The sequence below is a fragment of the Salvelinus sp. IW2-2015 genome, linkage group LG34 (genome assembly GCF_002910315.2).
Source record: "Salvelinus sp. IW2-2015 linkage group LG34, ASM291031v2, whole genome shotgun sequence".
NCBI classification, from domain to species: domain Eukaryota; kingdom Metazoa; phylum Chordata; class Actinopteri; order Salmoniformes; family Salmonidae; genus Salvelinus; species Salvelinus sp. IW2-2015.
In genome coordinates this window covers 3,539,519-3,561,961 of record NC_036873.1, presented here as the reverse complement: position 1 = coordinate 3,561,961, position 22,443 = coordinate 3,539,519, and the positions used below count along the sequence as shown (strand labels likewise).

Below are 22,443 nucleotides of genomic sequence, written 5' to 3'. Positions count from 1 at the left end.
CGTACAGGTGATGGGCTTTAGCAAGCTACATTATCTTCTGTCGAGGGAGGACCTGGTTTTCAGAGTGTATATTTATTCATTCTGAATACATGTGTTCCTTTTCTATTATCTCTCTTTTCTTTCTCTGCATTGTTGGGAAGGGCCGTAAGTAAGCATTTCACTGTCAGTCCACACCTTCGGAAAGTATTCAGACCTCTTGACTTTTTCCACATTTTCTTACATTACAGCCTTATTCTAAAATTGATAAAATTATTTCCCCCCCTCAATCTCACACAATACCCCAAAATGACAAAGCAAAAAAGTTTTGCACATTTATAAAATATATAATGAAATATCAATTTTAAATAAGTATTCAGAACATTTACTCAGTACTTTGTTGAAGCACCTTTGGCAGTGATTACAGCCTCGAGTCTTCTTGGGTACGACACTACAGGCTTGGCACACCTGTATTTGGGAAGTTTCTCCCATTCTTCTCTAGAGATCCTCTCAAGCTCTGTCAGGTTTGTTGGGGAGCGTTGCTGCACAGCTATTTTCAGGTCTCTCCAGAGATGTTCAATCGGGTTCAAGTCCGGGCTCTGGCTGGGCCACTCAAGGACATTCAGAGACTTGTCCCGAAGCCACTCCTGTGTTGTCTTGGCTGTGTGCTTAGGATCGTTGTCCTGTTGGAAGGTGAACCTTCGCCCCAGTCTAAGGTGCTGAGCACTCTGGAGCAGGTTTTCACCAAGGATCTTTCTGTACTTTGCTCCGTTCATCTTTCCCTTGATCCTGACTAGTCTCCCAGTCCCTGCCGCTGAAAAACATCCCCCCAGCATGATGCTGCCACCACCATGCTTCACCACCATGCTTCACCATAGGGATGATGGCAGGTTTACTCCAGATGTGACGCTTGGCATTCAGGCCAAAGAGTTCAATCTTGGTTTCATCAGACGAGAGAATCTTGTTTCTCATGGCCCGAGTGTCCTTTAGGTGCCTTTTGGCAAACTCCAAGCGGGCTGTCATGTGCTTTTTACTGAGGAGTGGCTTCCGTCTGACCACACTACCATAAAGGCCTGATTGGTGGAGTGCTGCAGAGATAGTTGTCCTTCTGGGAGTTTATCCCATCTCGACAGAGGAACTCTGGAGCTCTGTCAAAGTGACCATTGGGTTCTTGGTCACCTCTCTGACCAAGGTCCTTCTCTGCCAATTGCTCAGTTCGGCCGGGCGGCCAGCTCTAGGAAGTGTCTTTGGTGGTTCCAAACTTCCATTTAAGAATGATCAGGGCCACTGTGTTCTTGGGGACATTCAATGCTGCAGACATTTTTTTGGACCCTTCCCCAGATCTGTGCCTCGACACAATCCTGTCTCGGAGCTCTACGGACAATTCCTTCGACTTCATGGCTTGGTTTTCGCTCTGACATGCACTGTCAACTGTGGGACCTTATATAGACGTGTGTGACTTTCCAAATCATGTCCAATCAATTGAATTTACCACAGGTGGACGCCAATCAAGTTGTGGAAATGGCTCAAAGATAATCAATTGAAACAGGATGCACCTGATCTCAATTTCGAGTCTCATAGCAAAGGGTCTGAATACTTATGTAAATAAGGTATTTCAGTTATGTTTTTTTATTAGCAAAAAATTATAAAAACCTGTTTTTGCTTTTCATTATGGGGTATTGCGTGTAGATTGATGAAAAAAAACAATTTAATCAATTTTAAAATAAGGCTAACGTAACAAAATGTGGAAAAAGTCAAGGGGTCTGAATACTTTCCAAAGGCACTGTATATGCATGAAATGTACATTATGGGAAACTTGTCTCACATTCAGTCATAGTTAGTAGAATAATGAATGGATTTGCAAAATCTTGGCACTGTCAACTTTTAGAAGGTTAGTAGGAAAATGTATAATTTAAACCACCTAAATATATTCACATTCACTGAACATTTTGTATTTGAAACTCAAACAAAACAAAGAAACATTCATTTCCCAACTGTTTTTTCTATAATCCTAAAGGCTCTTTATCATTTTCCATACTTTATATTCTAATGCATCCAACATTATGCATGCCCACCATGAGATTTGTTAGCTGCAATTTGAGAACTCATCTGGTTTAGAACTGGTTTTCTTATTGCAAAGCACATTGTACAACTGTTTTTAGAGAAGATTGTACTGCAAGGTATGCTATATGATTTGGCTAATATGCATATGCAGCCATCATTTTTAGACCTCCATTCATGACACACACATCTTTCTATCTACATGCTTTTATTTGGGTTTCTATGGAGCATTTATGATGATTAAATGTTTATTTAAGTTTGCAGCTAGTTACTTGAAATGAGACAACATGATTTAAAAAATAGAATTCACTGACAAAGAAAGCTAATGAAACACAAATTGACATTTACAGTAGCTGACTAGGCTAGTCAAAATAACATTGGCCAGCTTTCAATAAATTGGCTAAATTGTAAACGCCGTTCTCTCTTCTTAAAATCAAGACAATTCATGTTGCATGCTGCATATTTCCAGTGCACTTAAACAGATATTTATCTTATTTCAGTCTTTGGGAGTTAGTTATATCTGTTCCTCTTCATCAGACAGCAGCTTGCGTTTTCACAAGAGGCAGTATTTACGTCGTAGACAGAAGCAGTCCATTGGCTGCCTTCATCACAAGGTGTTTGTGCTGGAGTTCTGATTGGTTCAAAGTTAAGCAGTTTAGAAAATTTGCCCAACAGAATATTGGAATATACTTTTTATGAGAAAATGTGCAAGAATTGAAAGTACCAACACATGTAATAGTCATCATAAGAATGTTTTACTGTCATCTACAAAAATCAGCCCCTCCCTCGACAGGGATCAATCAACTTAACGTTTTTCGGCCCTCCACCTAGTCTCTATCTTGTGTGGACCTTCATGTGCCTCTTCAGATGGTGCTGGTGGGAGAACCTCTTATCACACTGGGGGCAGCTGTAGGGTTTCTCCCCTGTGTGGACCCTTTGGTGCCTCTTCAGGTCACAAGCCTGGGCAAAGCGTTTGTGACACTGTGTACAGCTGAAGGGTTTCTCTCCTGTGTGGACCCTCTGGTGGATCTCCACCTTCTGGGGGCAGCTGAAGCCTTTGTTACAGAACATACAGAGGAACCGTTTCTCTTTACTATTGCTTGATGCGGCTCCCACTCCCTGAGCTCTAGCCCTGTCGTTTGAGTTCGATACCTGATCGAAAAGGATGTGGCCGTGAGAATCGGAAGGCCCAATCGACATGGACACTATGTCGCGATCCCTGAGCGAGTGTAAAGGGGAGTGGGTTGAGACATTCGGATTTGTCTCTGAGCTTTCCCTGTAATCTAAAAAACCTCTGCTCTGTGAGAGTCCATATCCTAGGTGACTATCTGCATTCCATGTGTGAGGAACCTCACACTCCACTTTCACTTCATCTACAACCAAACCCTCCACTTTCTTATCTAGGCACCCTTCAGAGTATACACGACTACTGTACCGGTTCCAGTCCCCTCTAGATAGATCAATCTCTAAACCCAAGGTCATGTTGCCAGGGTCCATCTCTGTAGTGTAAGAACAAGACGGATCATGTAACGCATCACCCGAGTCCCGTTGGGACTGAACCGTCCTCGGGCTCGGATTACCGTAAAGTAAATACTCTGAGCCTGGAGCAGGATCAGATCCTGTGTGACAGACCAGTCTCCCTTGGTCTGATCTGTGGTCAGATCCTGTGTCTAGCCTTTGTGTTTCAGTTAAAGTCTCTGTGTCTGTTTCTGTCTTGAGAACGGGGTTCAGTGTTCCACTGACCTCCATGATGTTGCGTCGGGTCCTGGGCTGCGCTGGGGCGGTGGTGGGGTCCTCCGTGGGTACAGCGGGTGCTCCAACCTGGATGTCTATGCTGTGCCGTTGGATTTCCTCTCCTTCAGAACTCTCCTGCTTGACCCCAGGACCTGCAGCCTCTGCATCTGCAGACTGACAAAAGAAAAGAGGTTATTACTGGTACATGAGTTGAATTGTATAACAGCGTCTTAGGAAAGTCTTACAAGCTCCCCTATGGCAGATGTAAATGTAAGCAAGTGAATAGCTGAGGGGAACCTTTCTGAAATAAACAGCCAAATTTAATTTACAAAGTAAATGTAATTTTTTATATAACCCTATTACACTCACCTCTATCACGATAACATGCTGGGTTGAAGTTCCACTCCCCTCAACAGCAATTGGTTGGTCATCTCGCCATGTATTGTGTTCCACTGGCTTCACAAAGCTCCTGTGGCCTCCAGTGAGATGTCCTTCACCTCGAGAGTGAATGGGGGGGGGGGGGGGGGGGGGGGGGGTTGTTAGGTTAGCTACTGTCAATGCTCAACGCTATATTGTACACTATGACAGTTTTGACACTGTCTAGAATTGGTAAGGATGTAAGGTAACACTTAGCATAACTAGTTGATGTACTTTTTATTGATCAATGTATTATGTTCCATGCAACACATTCCGTTCGTTTAATGCAGTAAATTAATCTGGCTAGAATTTTATATTGTTTCTTTGGTCAAGATAGCTAAGTAATCTGGGGAATTAGTGCATACTATCCAAAAACTGACCAAGACCCAATTCCAGTTAACACATGTGCAGAGGGAACGGGGCGACAGGCACTGAGTTATATATGGATGGCGTTAGGCCGCGCAGCCTCAGCCTTCTGCAAAATGTACCTCTTGCCATTCCTCTGTATCGGTCGAGGATCTTGACACTACTGGGACGACTGGAGGGGACGCGCTCTCGTGCCACCTTCAGTTCCAGTAGCTGTAGTTTTCCTCCGCAATGCCCTGTTTTCTTTCTGGCTTTGAGTTATTTCCAAACGAAACACTGCATAGTCGTCGTCTACGAGTTTACAGATATCTGCTACGGCTGAATTTGCTAGCACCTCCATGATGGAGGCTATTTGAGTGTGAAAAACCATACAGTTAGCCATTGTTAGCAGCTAACTAGCATTACCTAAAAAACGTCTATCAACCAAGTCCTGACTCCAACGCGAATTAAGTATGTGATGCTGTGCAGTAAATAAGTCACATTTTGAGCTCCATGTTGTCAATACACGTCTTAATATCAACAATAAAAACGCTAATGTGTAAATTCTTCTTGTTCACTGCTCACTTCCGTTTACACTGAAGAGAAACTATGTTATTGGGTGGCGTCATAGCTCAAAGGGTGTGGCTAAATGAGAAGGATATGCGCGCTGTTCTTTGGATTACGGTACTGCTTATTGTGTTACACATCAAATCGCCTTCTTTAAGGTTTTATGGCAAACTACACCTATTGTGGTGTATTGCCTCCACTTACTGTACGGGGTATTGAAACAAAATATTCCATTGCGGGAAGGGGGCGGTTAAACCGAGATCATACAAAATACATAAAAATATAATTCAACTTCTTCAGTCACAGTTTAAATCCCATCCCTAAACAGGCTCAGGTGCCTGTGAGGATGGAGCATTAAATCGACAGGATTCCTTGTAATGCTGTCAAATCCCTGAGTCCCCAAAAACATGCTGAAGCAGTGAAGAGAGTGTTAGAGTAAGGTCGGTAGAGGGTGAGGGATTTCCGTGAGTAGGCAGAATCTAATAGAGAGTGATGGAAAGAATATGTGCTTCAGTAAGGTAGGTTTCTTGGCATTCATAGCTATGGTTGTCAATTGTACTGCAGAAATGGATTGAAAGTCGCCGAAAATAGAGGTTGTGGGGGCAACGGCAGAGAAATAGTTGGGATTGCGAGGTTTTACTGCAGAACAGTTGCAGGGGGTGTTGAGTGGTAGTGTTCTGTCCTCCCAGACCGTTAGATGTAGCTAGCTTGATAGTTTCAACAAGTCGATCTGTTGCTAGCTAGCAGGTGCAGATTGCTAAAACGCCCCTTTCCTGGAATGACATGCTAGCGATACAGCTATCAGTTTATTCTAGGCAACAGTTTAAGACAACAAAATCTACAGGACAAGTACTGTAAATCTAATACAGTCATCAAGGCAGGACCCACTAATTTCATTCCTACTGACAAATAAGAAATGCCACATTATCCCTGTCAATAGTAGGATGATTGCAGAGCAGCCTGCCTCAGACTGTCAGGATGTTCATTTTCTAGTTCACAAACAAACTACTAATTCATTATTGTCTCTCACTTTTGTCTCACATAATCTATTCAGCTCTCCTGTGTCCTGCTCCAAGATATAAACCAAGTGCTATTCACCAGTGGTGTAGTACTTAAGTAAAAAATCTTGAAAGTATTTCCTAAGTAGTTTTTTGGGGTATCTGTACTTTACTATTTATATTTTTTACAGCTTTTACTTTACTACATTCCTAAAGAAAATGATATACTTTTTACTTCATACATTTTCCCTGACACCCAAAATTTACTCTTTACATTTCGAATGCTTAGCAGGACAGGAAAATTATAAAATTCACACACTTATCAACATCCCTGGTCATCCCTACTGCCTCTGATCTGATGACTCACTAAACACATGCTTTGTTTGTAAGTGATGTCTGAGTGGTGCCCCTGGCTATCTGTAAATTAAAATAAACAGGAAAATAATGCAGTCTGGTTTGCTTAATATAAGGAATTTTTAATTATTTATACATTTACTTTTGATACTTAAGTATATTTCAAACCAAATACTTTTAGTATTACTCAAGTAGTACTTTACTAGGTGACTTTCACTTCTACTTTTCTAGAAAAGTATCTTTACTTTTACTCAAGTGTGACAATTGGGTACTTTTTACACCACTGCTATTCACTGACAGAGATCGCTAGCTAATGAAACACAAATGTACATTTACAGTAGCTGGCTTGACTTGTCAAACATTGGCTAGCTTTCAATAAATTGGCTAAATGGTCAATGGAGTTACCTCTTCATACGATCAAAACAATTAGTGTTGCATGCTGCATATTTTGAGTGCACTGAAAAACAGATATTTATCTTATTTCAGTCTTTGGGAGGAAGCTATAGATGTTCCTCTTCAGACAGCAGCTCACATCTGACAGGTGACAAACTTGTTTTATATTACTATTTTAACATGGAGTGTGGACAATTCTATTGTCCCCGTCAGGAGCCCAGGCTTTTACCAAAGATGGTAGAGTTCTCATATCTTTAGATTGCATTCTGGTAAGGTCCTTGTCTTTCTCTACATCGGTCAGCTACATTGGTGACCAGGGTGGGATCCTTTCAATATGCCTATAGTGCCTGGACACACACATTCGCCTAGAGAGAAGGGGTAATACTGAAGAATGCATCTGACAGTTCTACAGTCTCCATCAGAGGCCCAGGCTTTTGGCATAGATGGTTAAGCTCTCATTTCTGGACTGCAACATTGTAAGATTGTGCCCTCCACGGCACTTGATATACATTGATTGGTAGGTTACACTATATTTACATACTCCAAATACTGCCTGAGATACCTTTGCTATTTGTCTCCGTACTCAATAATCAACGAATCACATTCATTTATAAAGCCCTTTTTACATCAGCAGATGTCACTAAGTGTTTATTCAGAAACCCAGCCTAAAACTCCAAACAGCAAGCAATGCAGATGTAGAAGCACGGTGGCTAGGAAAAACTCCCTAGAAAGGCAGGAAGCTAGGAAGAAACCAGGCTCTGAGGGGTGGCCAGTCCTCTTCTGGCTGTGCCGGGTGGAGATTATAACAGAACATGGCCAAGATGTTCAAATGTTCATAAATGACCAGCATGGTCAAATAATAATAATCACAGTAGTTGTCGAGGGTGCAACAGGTCAGCACCTCAGGTGTAAATGTCAGTTGGCTTTTTATAGCCGATCATTGAGAGTATCTCTACCGCTCCTGCTGTCTCTAGAGAGTTGAAAACAGCAGGTCTGGGACAGGTAGCACGTCCGGTGAACAGGTCAGGGTTCCATAGCCGCAGGCAGAACAGTTGAAACTGGAGCAGCAGCATGGCCAGGTGGACTGGGGACAGCAAGGGACAGTCAACATAGTGATATATTCTTATATACTGTACAATGAGGAATTCAACTACAAAATATTAGTCTTCTCCCATTTGTTTAACCATTGCCCCCATCCAGAAGGTGTGTTAACAACAACAATAAATACGAATAAAATAAGATAATAGACACAAAACAAAAATGTGAAGAACATAAATCAATCAACTCTAATTATCACATGTGGGACAGTATGCAAGTGTGTGTGCATGGACTTTGCAGATGTATTTCTCACATGCACAGCACATAGTATTTGTTTTACAGTCCTTCTTTGGGGGGCAGAATTGGAATCTCCTCTTGCCTGCCCCAGCTGCAGCCTCAGGTGGATCAGCACAAGATTCAGCCCCCTGAACAGCTTTCACAAGCGCTGCAGAGGCTGGTGTGCGGGGGAGGCGCTCACTTCTTTGAATGTGTGGGGTTACAAGTGCCTTGCCCAGCTGCTCCAGGAACACCCTCCTCTTGTTCTGCTTATCAGGCATCCAGGTAGGGTTGATCTTGTTCCATATCACGAAGGCATTGTATGTGGACACATCAATGATGTTATGGAAGATGACCAGGGGCCAGCAGGCAGTCATCCTCCTGCAGCTGTAAGTTCCAATCACCTTGTCCAGGTTGTCCACGCCTCCTTTGATGTGGTTGTAGTCCAGGATGATGGCTGACTTCCTGTCCTCACGATCACTGATCTCAGCCGTTTTGTGCAGTGTGCTCAGGAGGACCACATTCTTGTTCCTCTTTGGGAGGCAGGAAACTAGAGTGGTGGTGGGGGGTGAAGGCAAACATTGATGAGAAGGCCTCTCTCTCCCTTGTTGTGAGGAGTGCAGGGGGAGCTCAGGCTTGCTCTTTCTAGCTGTGCCAACCATGGTGATCTTCCTCTTCAGGAGCTGCTGGCTGAGTTCAATCAGTAGCACACAATCTCAATTTCTCGTGTGTGTTTTTGTGGTGTGTAAATTATTTTATAACTGTCGGGTCAAAAATGACCCTAAGACAATATTTGTACCCTGGTGGTGTACAGCTTTCATGGAAATATGAACAAAGGCGATGTTTCACTTTTTCTAATGATGGGGTCACTCTTGGAAAAGTCATAAAATGTCAAGTTGAAAAAATATCATTTAGGGGGTTTTCTCTGCTGTTAAACTGTGTCATTTTTAACCCTTAAGACAACACAAGGGTTAAATAGACAGGTGTATGCTTTTCCAAATCATGTCCAATCAATTGAATTTACCACAGGTGGACTCCATTCAAGTTGTAGAAACAACAAGGATTATCAATGGAAACAGGATGCACCTGAGTTCAATTTCAAATCTCATAGCAAGGGTCTGAATACTGATGTAAAGAAAGTCATTGTTCTTTTTTTATTTATACATTTGCTAACATTTCTAAAAACCTGTTTTTGCTTTGTCATGATGGGGTATTGTGTGTTGATTGCTGAGGGAAAATGTGTATTTAATCAACTTTAGAATACGGCTGTAACATAACAAAATGTGGAAAAAGTTAAGGGGTCTGAATACTATCCAAAGGCACTGTATATCAGGATCCCTTGATTGCCGAGAAACTCCACTTGCTCCCTCCACTCTTCTCACTGCCTCCAAATAGAAGGGGCTGCAATGGAGAGGCTCAAAAGCTCCATGTTCCTTGGAGTGCACATCACTGAGGGGCTGAAATGGTCCCTCCACACTGACAGCGTGGTGAAGGAGGCACAAAAGTGCCTCCTCAACCTCTAGAGGATGAAGAAATTTGTCTTGGCCCCTTAGACCCTTACGAACTTCTACAGATGCACCATCGAGAGCATTCTGTCAGGCTGTATCTCCGCTTAGGATTTTGCCTGTGTTTAGCTCCATTGTTTATTTTTTTATCCCGAAAACCCACCGAGTCCTTAACGATTATAAGCATACACATAACATGATGCAGCCACCACTATGCTTGAAAATATGGAGAGTGGTACTTAGTAATATGTTTGAGGCAAAACCAATACAACACAAGACTTTATTCAGGACAAAAAGTGAATTGCTTTGCCACATTTTTTGTAATATTACTTTAGTGTGTTGTTGCAAACAGGAAGCATGTTTAGGAATTTTTCACTGGGGCCAAGCTTCCTGCCATCCAGGATCTCTATACCAGGCGGTGTCAGAGGAAGGTCCTAAAAATTGTCAGACTCCAGCCACCCAAGTTCTTTCTGCTACCGCACGGCAAGTGGTACCGGAGTGCCAAGTCTAGGTACAAAAGGCTCCCTAACAGCTTCTACCCCCAAGCCATAAGACTGCTGAACAGTTAATCAAATGGCAACCCAGACTATTTGCATTGGCCCCCTTTTTTACGCTTCTGCTACTCGCTGTGTATTATCTATGCATAGTCACTTTACTCCTTACTACAAGTGCATATTACCTCGACTAACCCATACCCCTGCACATTGACTCGGTACTGGTACCCCCTGTATATAGCCTTATTGTTATTTTGTTACTTTTTTTACTTTAGTTTATTTACCCCCTGTATAAGCCTCGTTATCTTTAGAAAGAACAGTGTTTAAGCAAGAATAGAGTAGAAAATCATGGAATGACTTTATTCCATCAGCAAGGTAAATATTCAACTATACTCGTTCTAGCCTAGGTTTACTGTCTCTAAAAACAGGTATTTATAAAAGCCTGTTTCAAATGACAATTTAACAAAGGGTTAAAGGATGTACACTCCAGTTTGTAGAGAACAGTCAGTCTGTAATATCAAGTACAGGGTTACATTCGTTCATGTTTAATATTTCACCCGTCATCACAAGACCTGGAGAATTCAGGCCATTTACTGCAAACAGCTTGAGGTCAAGGACTGTTTGTAAAGATCCCATATCATAGATGATAGATAGATAGATAGATAGGCTTGTGAGCTCTGGGGGTTTTCATAACAAAAACAGTTAGAGTAAGAGGGACTTGACTTGAGAATGTTTTGGTAGTAGTTGCATTGATGAACACAGTGACATGATGATGTACATCAGTATAAATATAGCCAACAGTGACTGACTTGTGTGACTGAGTAAGTCAATTATTGAGAGGCAATGTTTGCTCTAGCCATGGGGGATTCATAACAATAATACACATAACAGATATGGGAGATGAACGTTGATAGAGGGGAGGATGACAAAATAGCTGATTAAGGACAACCCCCAACTACTACCCAGTGCCATGGGAGGGCTATAGGGGAAAGGGACACAGTAGGGGTTGTTTTTGGACCTCTTCTCCAATGAAAGCATGACCTCCGGGTCATGTCATCTCAGCAGACCTGATTTGTTATTAAAAAAGTATATTTTATGAATAGAACATAAGAAAAAACTAAATCCGAGGGGAAATATTGTGTTACTCTTCAATAACGTGACAGTGTTTTGGCTATGCTAGCACACCAAAAAAAAAAATCAGTTAAGAACAAATTCTTATTTACAATTCCGGCCTACCCCGGCCAAACCCGGACGATGCTGGGCCAATTTTGCGCCGCCCTATGGGACTCCCAATCACGTCCGGATGTGATACAGCCTGGACTCGAACCAGGGACTGTAGTGATGCCTCTTGCATTGAGATGCAGTGCCTTAGACCGCTGCGCCACTCGGGAGCCCTGTCTGTACCATGTGAGAATGTGAGCATATCCAGATACTCAACTGAGGGACTTCATCAAAATAGAAAACTAGTTCCCAGACATCCCTCGTGTACATCTCAAGCTACGATTTCTCCCTGTTGTGGACATTCCTATGTCTGATAAGGCTACTCAGGAAGGAGAAGCTCTTGTAACATAGTTTGCACTTGAAGCTGTCCTTGGTGTGAACGGTCTGGTGCTGCTTCACATATTTCGCCTTAGCGAAGCGCTTCCCACACGTAGCGCAGGCGTACGGCTTGCCGGCGTCCGTCCCAATGCTCGGGCTCCCACATTTTGACCCATTGACACCAGAGAGCCCTCCATGACATGGAGCCATTGTTTGGGTGTTGTTGGGATTGTGTACTGTGTTATAGGCTAGGTACCTCTTGTGGTGACTGCCCATCCTGACCCTGTCTGTATTCGTGGGGTAACCATGAAGCAGCTGAGGAAGGCTAGACCCAGGTCCAGGGGGATCTCCCACCACTCTCTGTGAAGGCTGAAGCCCAGGCTGACCTGCTCTGTTCATCATGGATATTGTGGTGTGTGTGTCATAGGAACAGGAGGGTCTATCAGCCCCTGGCCCTGCTCCATCCCCGCACTGAGACAGTGAAGAAAAGGGTCTGGGCTGCAAACTGGATCCCCGATGGAGGTTGTTCAGTCCACCTGTCCACTGGTTGTGTTCGGTGTGGTGGTGGAGTCTCTGTCCCTCGAGGTTCGGTCCTAGTTGCGACTCGGGAAGGAACAGCGACGGCTCCTGATCCAGGGTTCTGATCCGGGGCCAGGTTTTGTGACCAGCCGCCTCAAGGGTCTGGTCTCTTCCACCAGTAACACCAATTATCAGTAGGCCCTCATGGACTGCAGACTGTAAACACATTGTACAGAAGATAATGTAAAGGTTTATATAAGAAACTCTTTGCTGTCCAAACAGAAACATGATATTATCAAATGTTAGCCACAGTCAAGCTCATCTCTAACACTGTGATTCAAGTACCAAAATATATGGAGTATTGGAGTTTATTATAAACAAATAATAATAATGTCCATATGTGTTGATTCATGAAGTATAATGTTTTGGTTCGACTGAGACAAGGCAAACTCAGTCCCTGGAATGATACAAAAATAACCAAGACAGTCAGCACAGAGTCAATTTTGTATTTCATTTGAACAAAATGGTCACACACTCACATGATGTGAAATACAGTACTTTTATTGCACAAAACGATACGTGACCAGAATAATAACTTTTCTCAATATGGTAACCAGAATACTTTGGGAAAAGTTTCAACCTTACACACATCTTCACTACTTTATGCCAAGTAAATATGAATTAAGGCACTATAATTTCTTCATTATAAAACACCAGATCAAACAACATGACAGGTTGTCATTCTTCATCAGTGAAGCATTTTTACAGACACTATTCACACCAACCATCACTATATCATCTACTCTGCCTCATCATACTCATTCTTTCCTCAGTTCACATCATCCAGTTCCACACTACATATAAAAACAACATAATTAACTACATTACATGTCACTATACTCTATACATGGGCCGTGTGCATTTTCTGCTGGTGTATCCTGAGGTAGCTCTTCTCTGAGAACCTCTTCCCGCAGTGCATACAGGCAAATGGCCTCTCTCCTGTGTGGACCTTCAGGTGCATCTTCAGCTGGTGCTGGCGGGAGAACCTCTTCTCACACTGGGTACAGCTGTAGGGTTTCTCCCCTGTGTGGACTCTCTGGTGCCTATTCAGGCTGGACGATTGAGAAAAACTGGCCCGGCACAGATGGCAGCCGAACGGTTTCTCCCCCGTGTGCATCCTCTGGTGGATCTCCACCTGTTTGGGGAAACTGAAGGCTTTCCCACAGAACGAACACTGGAAGCGCTTCTCTTTGGTGCTGCCACCTTTACTCATTCCATCTCTACTACTGTCATTTGTCAATGGGCTTGTGCAGCCATTTAATGTTGAAGCACTGGCATTGTCTGAGGTCTGGTTTAACATTAGGAGAGTGTGAGGAGGATGAAGGCCAGGGAGTGTCTGTGTTGTCGCAGGGTCCATGTTCCAGTTGATAGATCCCATAGAAGGCAGGCTGAAGGCAGCACCTGTTAGGGGGTTAACCTGAGGCCCCATCAGTCTCTCTGAATCACAACTATAGGAGCAGGAAGGAGCATCGCTAGCCGAGTCTGTGTCTGTTCTCATACGGACACCTCCCCGTCCCTGCAGACCAAATCTACGCCTCATCCTGGTTTCATCCAGTCTGTTGCCATGAAGACTAAGTTCGGTTGTGGTTTTGTGTTCGACTGTCTGTTTCTGGTTGCGGTTAACAGTGTTGTTCCCCAGCCCAGAGTTGAGGTCGCTGTCCCATCCACTGACCTCCACTATCTCGCCTCTGGTCCTGGCCTGCTCAGTGATGTTGTCCCCTGGGCCCTTGGTTGCAGCAGTCTGGGTCTGAGAATCGAAGATGGCCACCCAGTCTCCTCTGTTATCCTCCAACCAATCATCTGCAGGAAGATGTTCATCAAGTTTATACAAGTTTAAATCATCAAGTTTATACATTGTTTGTTGTAAACATACACTGAGTATACAAAACATTAAGAACACCTGCTCTTTTCATGACAGATTGGCCAGGTGAAAGCTATGATTCCTTATTGATGTCACTTGTTAAATCCACTTCAATCATTGTAACTGAAGGGGAGGAGATAGGTTAAATAAGGATTTTTAAACCTTGAGACAATTGAGACATGACTTGTGTATGTGTGCCATTCAGAGGGTGAATGCGCAAGACAAAAAATTCAAGTGCCTTTTGAAGGAGGTATGGTAGTAGGTGCCAGGCGCACCGGTTTGTGTCAAGAACTGCAACGCTACTGTTTTTCCCCCCACTCTCAACAGTTTCCCGTCTGTATCAACAATGGTCCACCACCCAAAGGACATCCAGACAACTTGACACAACTATGGGAAGCATTGTAGTCAACATGGGCCAGCATGCCTGTGGAACGATTTCGACACCTTGTGGAGTCCATACCCTGATGAATTGTGGCAGTTCTGAGGGCAAAAGTGTGTGTGTGTCTCAGTATAAAATCTGTCTCTTATACACATCTAGATGTGTATAAGAGACAGGAAGAGAAAATAATAGCCAGGCGCATCCCAATGAAGTAGCTATATCTATTATGTTCTGTATATGTATGTCTCTCTTACCTTGCTCCCCCATCTTTAGTCCACTCAGCAGATCAATGCTCTCTGGTTCATCTTCTATTGTCTCCTCTTTGACCAGCAGCAGATCAGGCTTCCCATCCTCCATGTCTACTTCCTGTAAGAGATACAGAGTGAGAGGATGTTGGATCAAGAAATCTGATATGAGCACCCTGCTATGGAGCATCTTCTTATTGGGCAATGAGGGATTGCTATGAGTACAATGCAAACATGTTAGGTGATTTGAAATGATGCAAACATGTTAGGTGATTTGCTTACTTGACACTCTTTAAAAGGATAGTTCCGGATTTTGGGAATGAAGCCCTTATCTCCTCCCCCAGAGTCAGATTAAATGCTGTATACCATTATTATGTCTCTGCATCCAGTATGCAGGCAGTTAGAGGTAATTTGGAGAGCCCATGCTAACTAGCTTAGTGCAAAGAATGGAAGTCTAGTATGCTAGCTGGCTGTATGCTAGCTGTACCCAAATACTTCCAGTGTATGCTACCTAGTATGCTAGCTGTACCCAAATACTTCCAGTGTTTACGGTGAGCTAGTTAGCACTGGCTTGAAAAGTTACCTCGAACTTCCTACATACAGAGACGTAAAATGGTTTCCACAACTTCATCGGTCTCTGGGGAAGAAGATAAAGAGCTTAATTGCCAAAATCCCAAGGAAACCCTTTAATGGTTTAATAATTCAAAGTCATGGTCCCAGACTTAAAGGTCCAATGCACCTGTTTTTATCTCAATATAAAATCATTTCTGGGTAACAATTAAAAACCTTACTGTGATTGATTTCAATTAAATAGCTTCTTAGCAAAGAGCAATTTTTCAAGCAAGAATTTAGATAGGACTGTCTGGGCGTGGTCTGATTGGGGAGGGGGAAATGAAAACTAGCTGTTATTGGTAGAGAGGTTTGGAACGCTATTTCTTATTGGTCTATTAAAGGGATACTTTGGTATTTGGGAATTTCCTACTTAACCAGAGTCAGACGAACTCATGGATACCATTTTTATGTCTCTGCGTGCAATTTGAAGGAAGTTGAAGGTAGCAAATCGTTAGCTTAGAGCAATTGCTGGAAATCTATGGGTATTTCATACTCTATGGGTACTCCCTCACGACGCCAGGTCAGCGGAGTCAATCACCACCTTCCGGAGACACCTGAAACCCCACCTCTTTAAGGAATACCTAGGATAGGATAAAGTAATCCTTCTAACCCCCCCCCCCTTAAAAGAGTTAGATGCACTATTGTAAAGTGGTTGTTCCACTGGATATCATAAGGTGAATGCACCAATTTGTAAGTCGCTCTGGATAAGAGCGTCTGCTAAATGACTTAAATGTAAATGTAAATGTANTTCCACTGGATATCATAAGGTGAATGCACCAATTTGTAAGTCGCTCTGGATAAGAGCGTCTGCTAAATGACTTAAATGTAAATGTAAATGTATTTGCTAGCCAGCTCCTCTCAAAAGCAGGGAAATAGACCTTCTGACTTCTCCAAAACTGGGTGGTTGGTAATTTATAGTCTAACATAGTAATCAATATTTATACATTTGTTAAAATTACTGATAATCGTAAGCAATGAGATTCTATCAACTTCCTGATTTTACGGACTACTTTGGGTTCTGCCTGCTCTCTCTTCCTGTGAGACTTGGTGTCGTTTTGAAAACAAAAACTCCCGGGAAGCTGCTAGCTGTTATGTACTCTCGTAGCTAACTTGCTTATTGGCAAGTCATCATAACATTAGATAAATCATGTTGGACTTGGAGGTAGAAGAAGAAGACAATTTTTATTCAGAGACATGTTTATTCGAGCCAGAATTTACTGAGGAAGAACATGCGCAGTTGGACGCTGAGCGAGCACAGAGGGAGGCTGAATCAGCGGAGCCGGTAGACCAGGGGTTCCCAAATTGTATCACTCGGGGTCCCACATTCCAGCTTTGGGGAACATCCCGCATATGCGCCTCGTCTATTTCTATGGGCACAAGCACTGTTCATGACAAGCTGTTGACACCCCTCTTGTTGGTGGAGAGAATTGTATAGAATTGCAACAAAATTAGCTTTAAAACTGCAACATTTCTTTGCACCTCATGACAAAATGTGTAGAATTGCAGGAAACAAGCTTTAAACCTGCAAAATTCTCTCCACATCTCTATACTTTCCTTTATTTTCTTTGCATATCACATGAATTCATCCCTGATAAATAAATAAACAATAATGTTGCATATATGGGAGGACTGCAGAGGACCCTGGGCACAACCGGGAGAATATCGCCGCCCTCGTGAAGAGCTGGAGGCAGCTAAAGCCGAGAGGCGGCGGTATGAGGAGGCAGCACGGAAGCGAGGCTGGAAGCCTGAGAGTCAGCCCCAAAAATGTCTTGGGGGGGGCTACAAGGGAGTGTGGCGAAGTCAGGTAGGAGACCTGCGCCAACTCCCCAAGCTTACCGTGGAGAGCGAAAGTACGGGCAGACACCGTGTTATGCGGTAAAGCGCAAGGTGTCTCCTGTACGTGTGCTTAGCCCGGTGCGGTACATTCCAGCTCCTCGTATCGGCCGGGCTAGATTGAGCATTGAGCCAGGTGCCATGAAGCCGGCTCAACGCGTCTGGTCTCCAGTGCGTCTCCTCGGGCCAGCATACATGGCACCAGCCTTACGCATGGTGTCCCCGGTTCGCCAACACAGCCCAGTGCGGGTTATTCCACCTCCCCGCACTGGTCGGGCTACGGGGAGCATTCAACCAGGTAAGGTTGGGCAGGCTCGGTGCTCAAGGGAGCCAGTACGCCTGCACGGTCCGGTATATCCGGCGCCACCTCCCCGCCCCAGCCCAGTACCACCAGTTCCGGCACCACGCACAAAGCCTCCTGTGCGTCTCCAGAGCCCTGTGCGCCCTGTTGCTGCTCCCCGCACTAGCCTTGAGGTGCGTGTCCTTAGCCCGGTACCTCCAGTTCCGGCACCACGCACCAGGCCTACTGTGCGCCTCAGCCGGCCAGAGTTTGCCGTCTGCCCAGCGTCTGCCGTCTGCCCAGCGCCATCTGAGCTGCCTGCCTGCCCAGAGCCATCTGAGCTGCCTGCCTGCCCAGAGCCATCTGGGCTGCCTGCCTACCCAGCGCCGTCTGAGCCGCCCGTCTGTCCCGAGCCGTCAGAGCCGCCCGTCTGTCCCGGGCCGTCAGGAGGCCGGCCGCGTCTACTGTCGCCGAGCGCCGCCAGTGCAGGAGCCGCCGAGAGCCGCCCGCCAGTCAGGAGCCGCCGAGAGCCGCGCCCAGTCAGGAGCCGCCAGAGCCGCCCGCCAGTCCCGAGCGCCGCCAGTCCGGAGTTGCCCCTCAGTCCGGAGCTGCCCTCAGTCCGGAGCTGCCCTCCGTCCAGCGGCGCCCTCTAGGATGGTCTTCAGTCCGGGACTCGCTGCAAGGGTCGCCGATCCAGAGGCGCCACCAAAGCGGGTATTGACTATGGTGAGTGGGGTCCACGTCCCGCACCCGAGCCGCCGCCTAGAGGCCCACCCGGACCCTCCCCTTCTGTGTCAGGGTTTGCGGCCGGAGTCCGCACCTTTGGGGGGGGGGGTGACTTCACGCCCTGGCCTTAGTTATCTTTGTTTTCTTTATTATTTTAGTTAGGTCAGGGTGTGACATGGGGGATGTTTGTGTGTTTTTGTCTAGTCTAGGGTGTTTGTATTGTCTAGGGGGTTTTGTAGAATTCATGGGGTTGTGTTCAGTGTAGGTGTTTATGTAAGTCTATGGTTGCCTGGATTGGTTCTCAATTAGAGACAGCTGTCTATCGTTGTCTCTGATTGGGAGCCATATTTTAGGCAGCCATTGGCATTAGGTAGGTTGTGGGTAATTGTCTATGTCTTGACGTTAGTTGCTTGTGTCTGCACTTTCGTTTGATAGCTTCACGGTCGTTTGTTGTTTTGTCTAGTTTGTATTAGTGTTCGTGTTCGTTTCTTCTTCTATTAAAAAGAAGATGTATTTATATCACGCTGCGCCTTGGTCCTCTCTTTCACCTAACGACGATCGTGACAATGAATAATGATACATTTGCAGTCACAGAGAAAGAAATGCCAGCAGTTCAGTTTCTCATTGTTTACATGATTTGTATGAATGATATTTTATTGATTGGTATAATGATTTGGTATCAATGGCATACATTTCCCCCTGTTTTTGTTCACTCTAAGACAGTAGCTTCAAAGCCTAGCATCATCTGATTTACATCTCCAACATTTGCTGTCAGTTGTCATTTTTGCCTTGTTCATTTTACACAGAGTTCAGTAAGTTCTGTTGATTATATTATGCTAAACTATGTGTTTTAGAATGTCTTTACATTCTAAAACAGTGTTGACACCTTTTTCCTTTACATTTTTTCTATTTTATAATCTTCACCCTATTTTTCCCTTAAGGGAAGGTGTAGTCCCCTTGTTTTTTCATTTAATAATTTGTACACCCTGGATGCCAGGTGGTTTTTGGAATGGACATCCTTTATGTAACTTTCCAATTCGTTCAAATTATGTTTAAATGTAATTGTTTTATGTGCCGGCGTGACTGCCTGTGCCCAATATATGTGGGAACTCCTTCAAGACTGTTGGAAAAGCACTCCTCATGAAGCAGGTTGAGAGAATACCAAGAGTGTGCAAAGCTGTCATCAAGGCAAAGGGTTGCTACTTTGAAGGTAACTCTGGGTCTTCCTTTCCTATGGCGGTCCTCATGAGAGCCAATTTCATCATAGCGCTGGATGGTTTTTGCGATTGCACTTGAAGGAACTTTCAAAGTTCTTGACATTTTCCGCAGTGACTGACCTTCATATCTTAAATTAATGATGGACTGTCAATTCGCTTTGCTTATTTGAGCTGTTCTTGCCATAATATGGACTTGGTATTTTACCAAATAGGGCTATCTTCTGTATACCACCCCTACCTTGCCACAACACAACTGATTGGCTCAAATGCATTAAGGAAAGAAATTCCACAAATTAACTTTTAACAAGGCACACCTGTTAATTGAAATGCATTCCAGGTGACTACCTCATGAAGCTGGTTGTGAGATTGCAAAGAGCGTGCAAAGCTGTCATCAAGGCAAAGGGTGGCTACTTTGAAGAATCTCAAATATAAAATATATTTTGATTTGTTTAACACTTTTTTGGTTACTACATGATTCCATATGTTTATTTCATAGTTCTGATGTCTTCACTATTATTCTACAATGTAGAAAACAGTACAAAATTAAAGAAAAACTCTGAAATGAGTGGGTGTGTCCAAACTTATGACTGATAATTTAATTGATCTTCTTAAAGATGGATTGTGGTAGATTGAGAAGCAGCATGCTTTGTTTGTAATTGATTGTTGGAGCCACTGTAATGTGTATTATTTAAATTCTTGCTCAGAACATTAAAAAAAGGGAGGACCATCTCGCAAAGTCGGCTTTCAAGGAATTCAAAATAGCTTCCAAGTTCTTTTCAAGCATGAACTTATTATTTGATGATAGGAAAATACCAAGATAATTCAGACCTTGGTGCCCAAGCTAAATTGAAAACTGAAATTTGGTCTTCAGTGCATCGATAATTTATCGGAGTACCTCTGACTTTTTCTGAAGCCAGCAATCTCTGTATATTCATTGACCAAATCGAGTAGCCCGTAATTGACATTTCAGGATTCCTAACAAACAACATGTCATCTGTGTACATTGCCAGTTGATGCTCATGATTTTCCACCACAATACCTTCAATATCACTTTGTCGTCTTATGGCTTCTGCTAATGTTTCTAACGCTAAAACAAAGAGCAAGGGAGACATCGGACATCCCTACCTTGTGCCCCTCTCCAACATAAAGGAGATATACAATTTGTTATAACTGCTGCTCTCAGGCTATTGTATATACTGCAGACCCATCTTATAAACAAAGAATCAAACCCAAATCAATCCATTGTATAGAAAAAATATTGAGCTATATCTTTTTCAAATGAAACCAACCTGGTCAGTTGAAATCAAAGAGTGAATAACTTTCCAAAGTCTGTTTGCTAATAGTTTAGAAAGTATCTTGGAATCAACATTCAGTAAAGTGATTGGTCTATAGTTAGAGCATTGACACAGGTCTTTCCCCCCTTTAGGAATGAGCGTGATAACTGCAGTAGTTCTATTCACTGTACCACGATCCCAAAAATGGTTATACAGTCTAAGCACTATTGGTGAAGGTATAGTTACAAACTGCTTCTAAAATTCTGAGGTATAACCATCACTTCCTGGTGCCTTTGATTTCGGTAGCTCTAAAATGTTACCCCTCAAAACAACCTTCACGGCTTCCCAAACAAAAATAAAATCACAGTTGACTTTTTGCTCTACAAATAAAAGGTACAAAATCATGTTGACAATAGTGAAGGGTTAAATCACCATTTGTACTTTTTGGGTAGGCTTAACTAGGGCTGTGACAGTCCTCAGCCGGTGATTGTCAACCAAATAACTGTCGGTCTCACGGTAATTGACAGTTAATTAACAAACATATTTAGCATCTCCTGGCTTCCACACATAGCCTACAAGCCACTGATGCAGACCTTTGGAACATCTACATTTTAAAAAGTCTAATAAATCCATGTAATATAGCCTACACCTTCACAATAAATCCATTATTTATTTTAGACAGGTCTAAAGAAGCATGATATAAAGAAAATGTAGTCTATTTCAGAAGAACAGAAAAGCTTACTCTGAATTGTCCTTATGTTAGGTCCTGATCTGGCTACAGTATGCCAAATGGCTGTGGGCTACACTAGTTCATTTAGCAGACTAAATTTTCTTAGAATTCCGTGGCATTAATTTATCGTATGAAGAATACAACTGAACAAAGATGAATAAAATAGAAAGGATATTTTCTCCACAAACGATTTGCGAGAGTGCGCACATGCGGCTATTCTGTGTTGAGAGGTTAACAAAAATAGGTATTCCTATATGCTTAATTGAATGTTATTAATGTAACTTTAGTTGTTCTACAAACGTTGGGCTACATGTTTAGATTTTTAATACATTGTAAAGCTCCATGATGCGACAAATGATCATTTGAAAAAAGTTGCTTGAAAGGCATGAGCTCTGCTTAGTTTTTTTTGTGCTGGCTGTACACACTACAACAGTCACTCATTCATAATTTGACAAGCACTTGATAATGCCTGTGTAACAGTATAACTTTAGACCGTCCCCTCGCCCCGACACGGGCGCGAACCAGGGACCCTCTGCACACATCAACAACAGTCACCCACGAAGCGTCGTTACCCATCGCTCCACAAAAGCCACGGCCCTTGCAGAGCAAGGGGAAACCCTACTTCAAGGTCTCAGAGCAAGTGACGTAACCGATTGAAAGGCTATTAGCGCGCACCACCGCTAACTAACTAGCTAGCCATTTCACATCCGTTACACCTGGAATTTCACAGCGGCATCCCCTTTGTGTGGCCAGTGGCCGTTGTGCGCTTCTCCCTGAGTGCTGCGCGCTCCATCACGTGATCAGGTCTTTCTCACAGGCTACAAGTGAAGACAGACTCATCAGGGACGCAACTGCGCGCGTCCTTATCCAATTCCGAGGTGCATATTGAAGATATGTGACCAACCGGCTCAAATAGGTCTTATGTAGCAACATTTTCAATTGTGTTTTTTTACATTGGATAAAAGTAGAGACTCAGCGCTACAAAATGGTATATCATACACTACCGCTGA

General features: G+C 43.5%; 2 protein-coding genes across 2 annotated transcripts in view; one reads left to right on the top strand and one right to left on the bottom strand.

Moving 5' to 3' along the window:
• LOC111958400 (uncharacterized) overlaps window positions 1-22,443 on the top strand; it is a 345,226-nt gene that overhangs the window by 228,530 nt on the left and 94,253 nt on the right. The window lies entirely within an intron of this gene.
• LOC111958443 (uncharacterized) overlaps window positions 1-22,443 on the bottom strand; it is a 126,857-nt gene that overhangs the window by 95,050 nt on the left and 9,364 nt on the right. The window contains exons 5-10 of the mRNA XM_023979702.2: window positions 14,771-14,882; window positions 13,124-14,076; window positions 11,703-12,432; window positions 4,677-4,814; window positions 4,141-4,268; window positions 2,878-3,945 (exon numbers count right to left, since the gene is read on the bottom strand). Coding sequence (XP_023835470.2) covers window positions 2,878-3,945; window positions 4,141-4,268; window positions 4,677-4,814; window positions 11,703-12,432; window positions 13,124-14,076; window positions 14,771-14,882 — 3,129 coding nt within the window. The remainder of the gene's footprint in view (window positions 1-2,877; window positions 3,946-4,140; window positions 4,269-4,676; window positions 4,815-11,702; window positions 12,433-13,123; window positions 14,077-14,770; window positions 14,883-22,443) is intronic.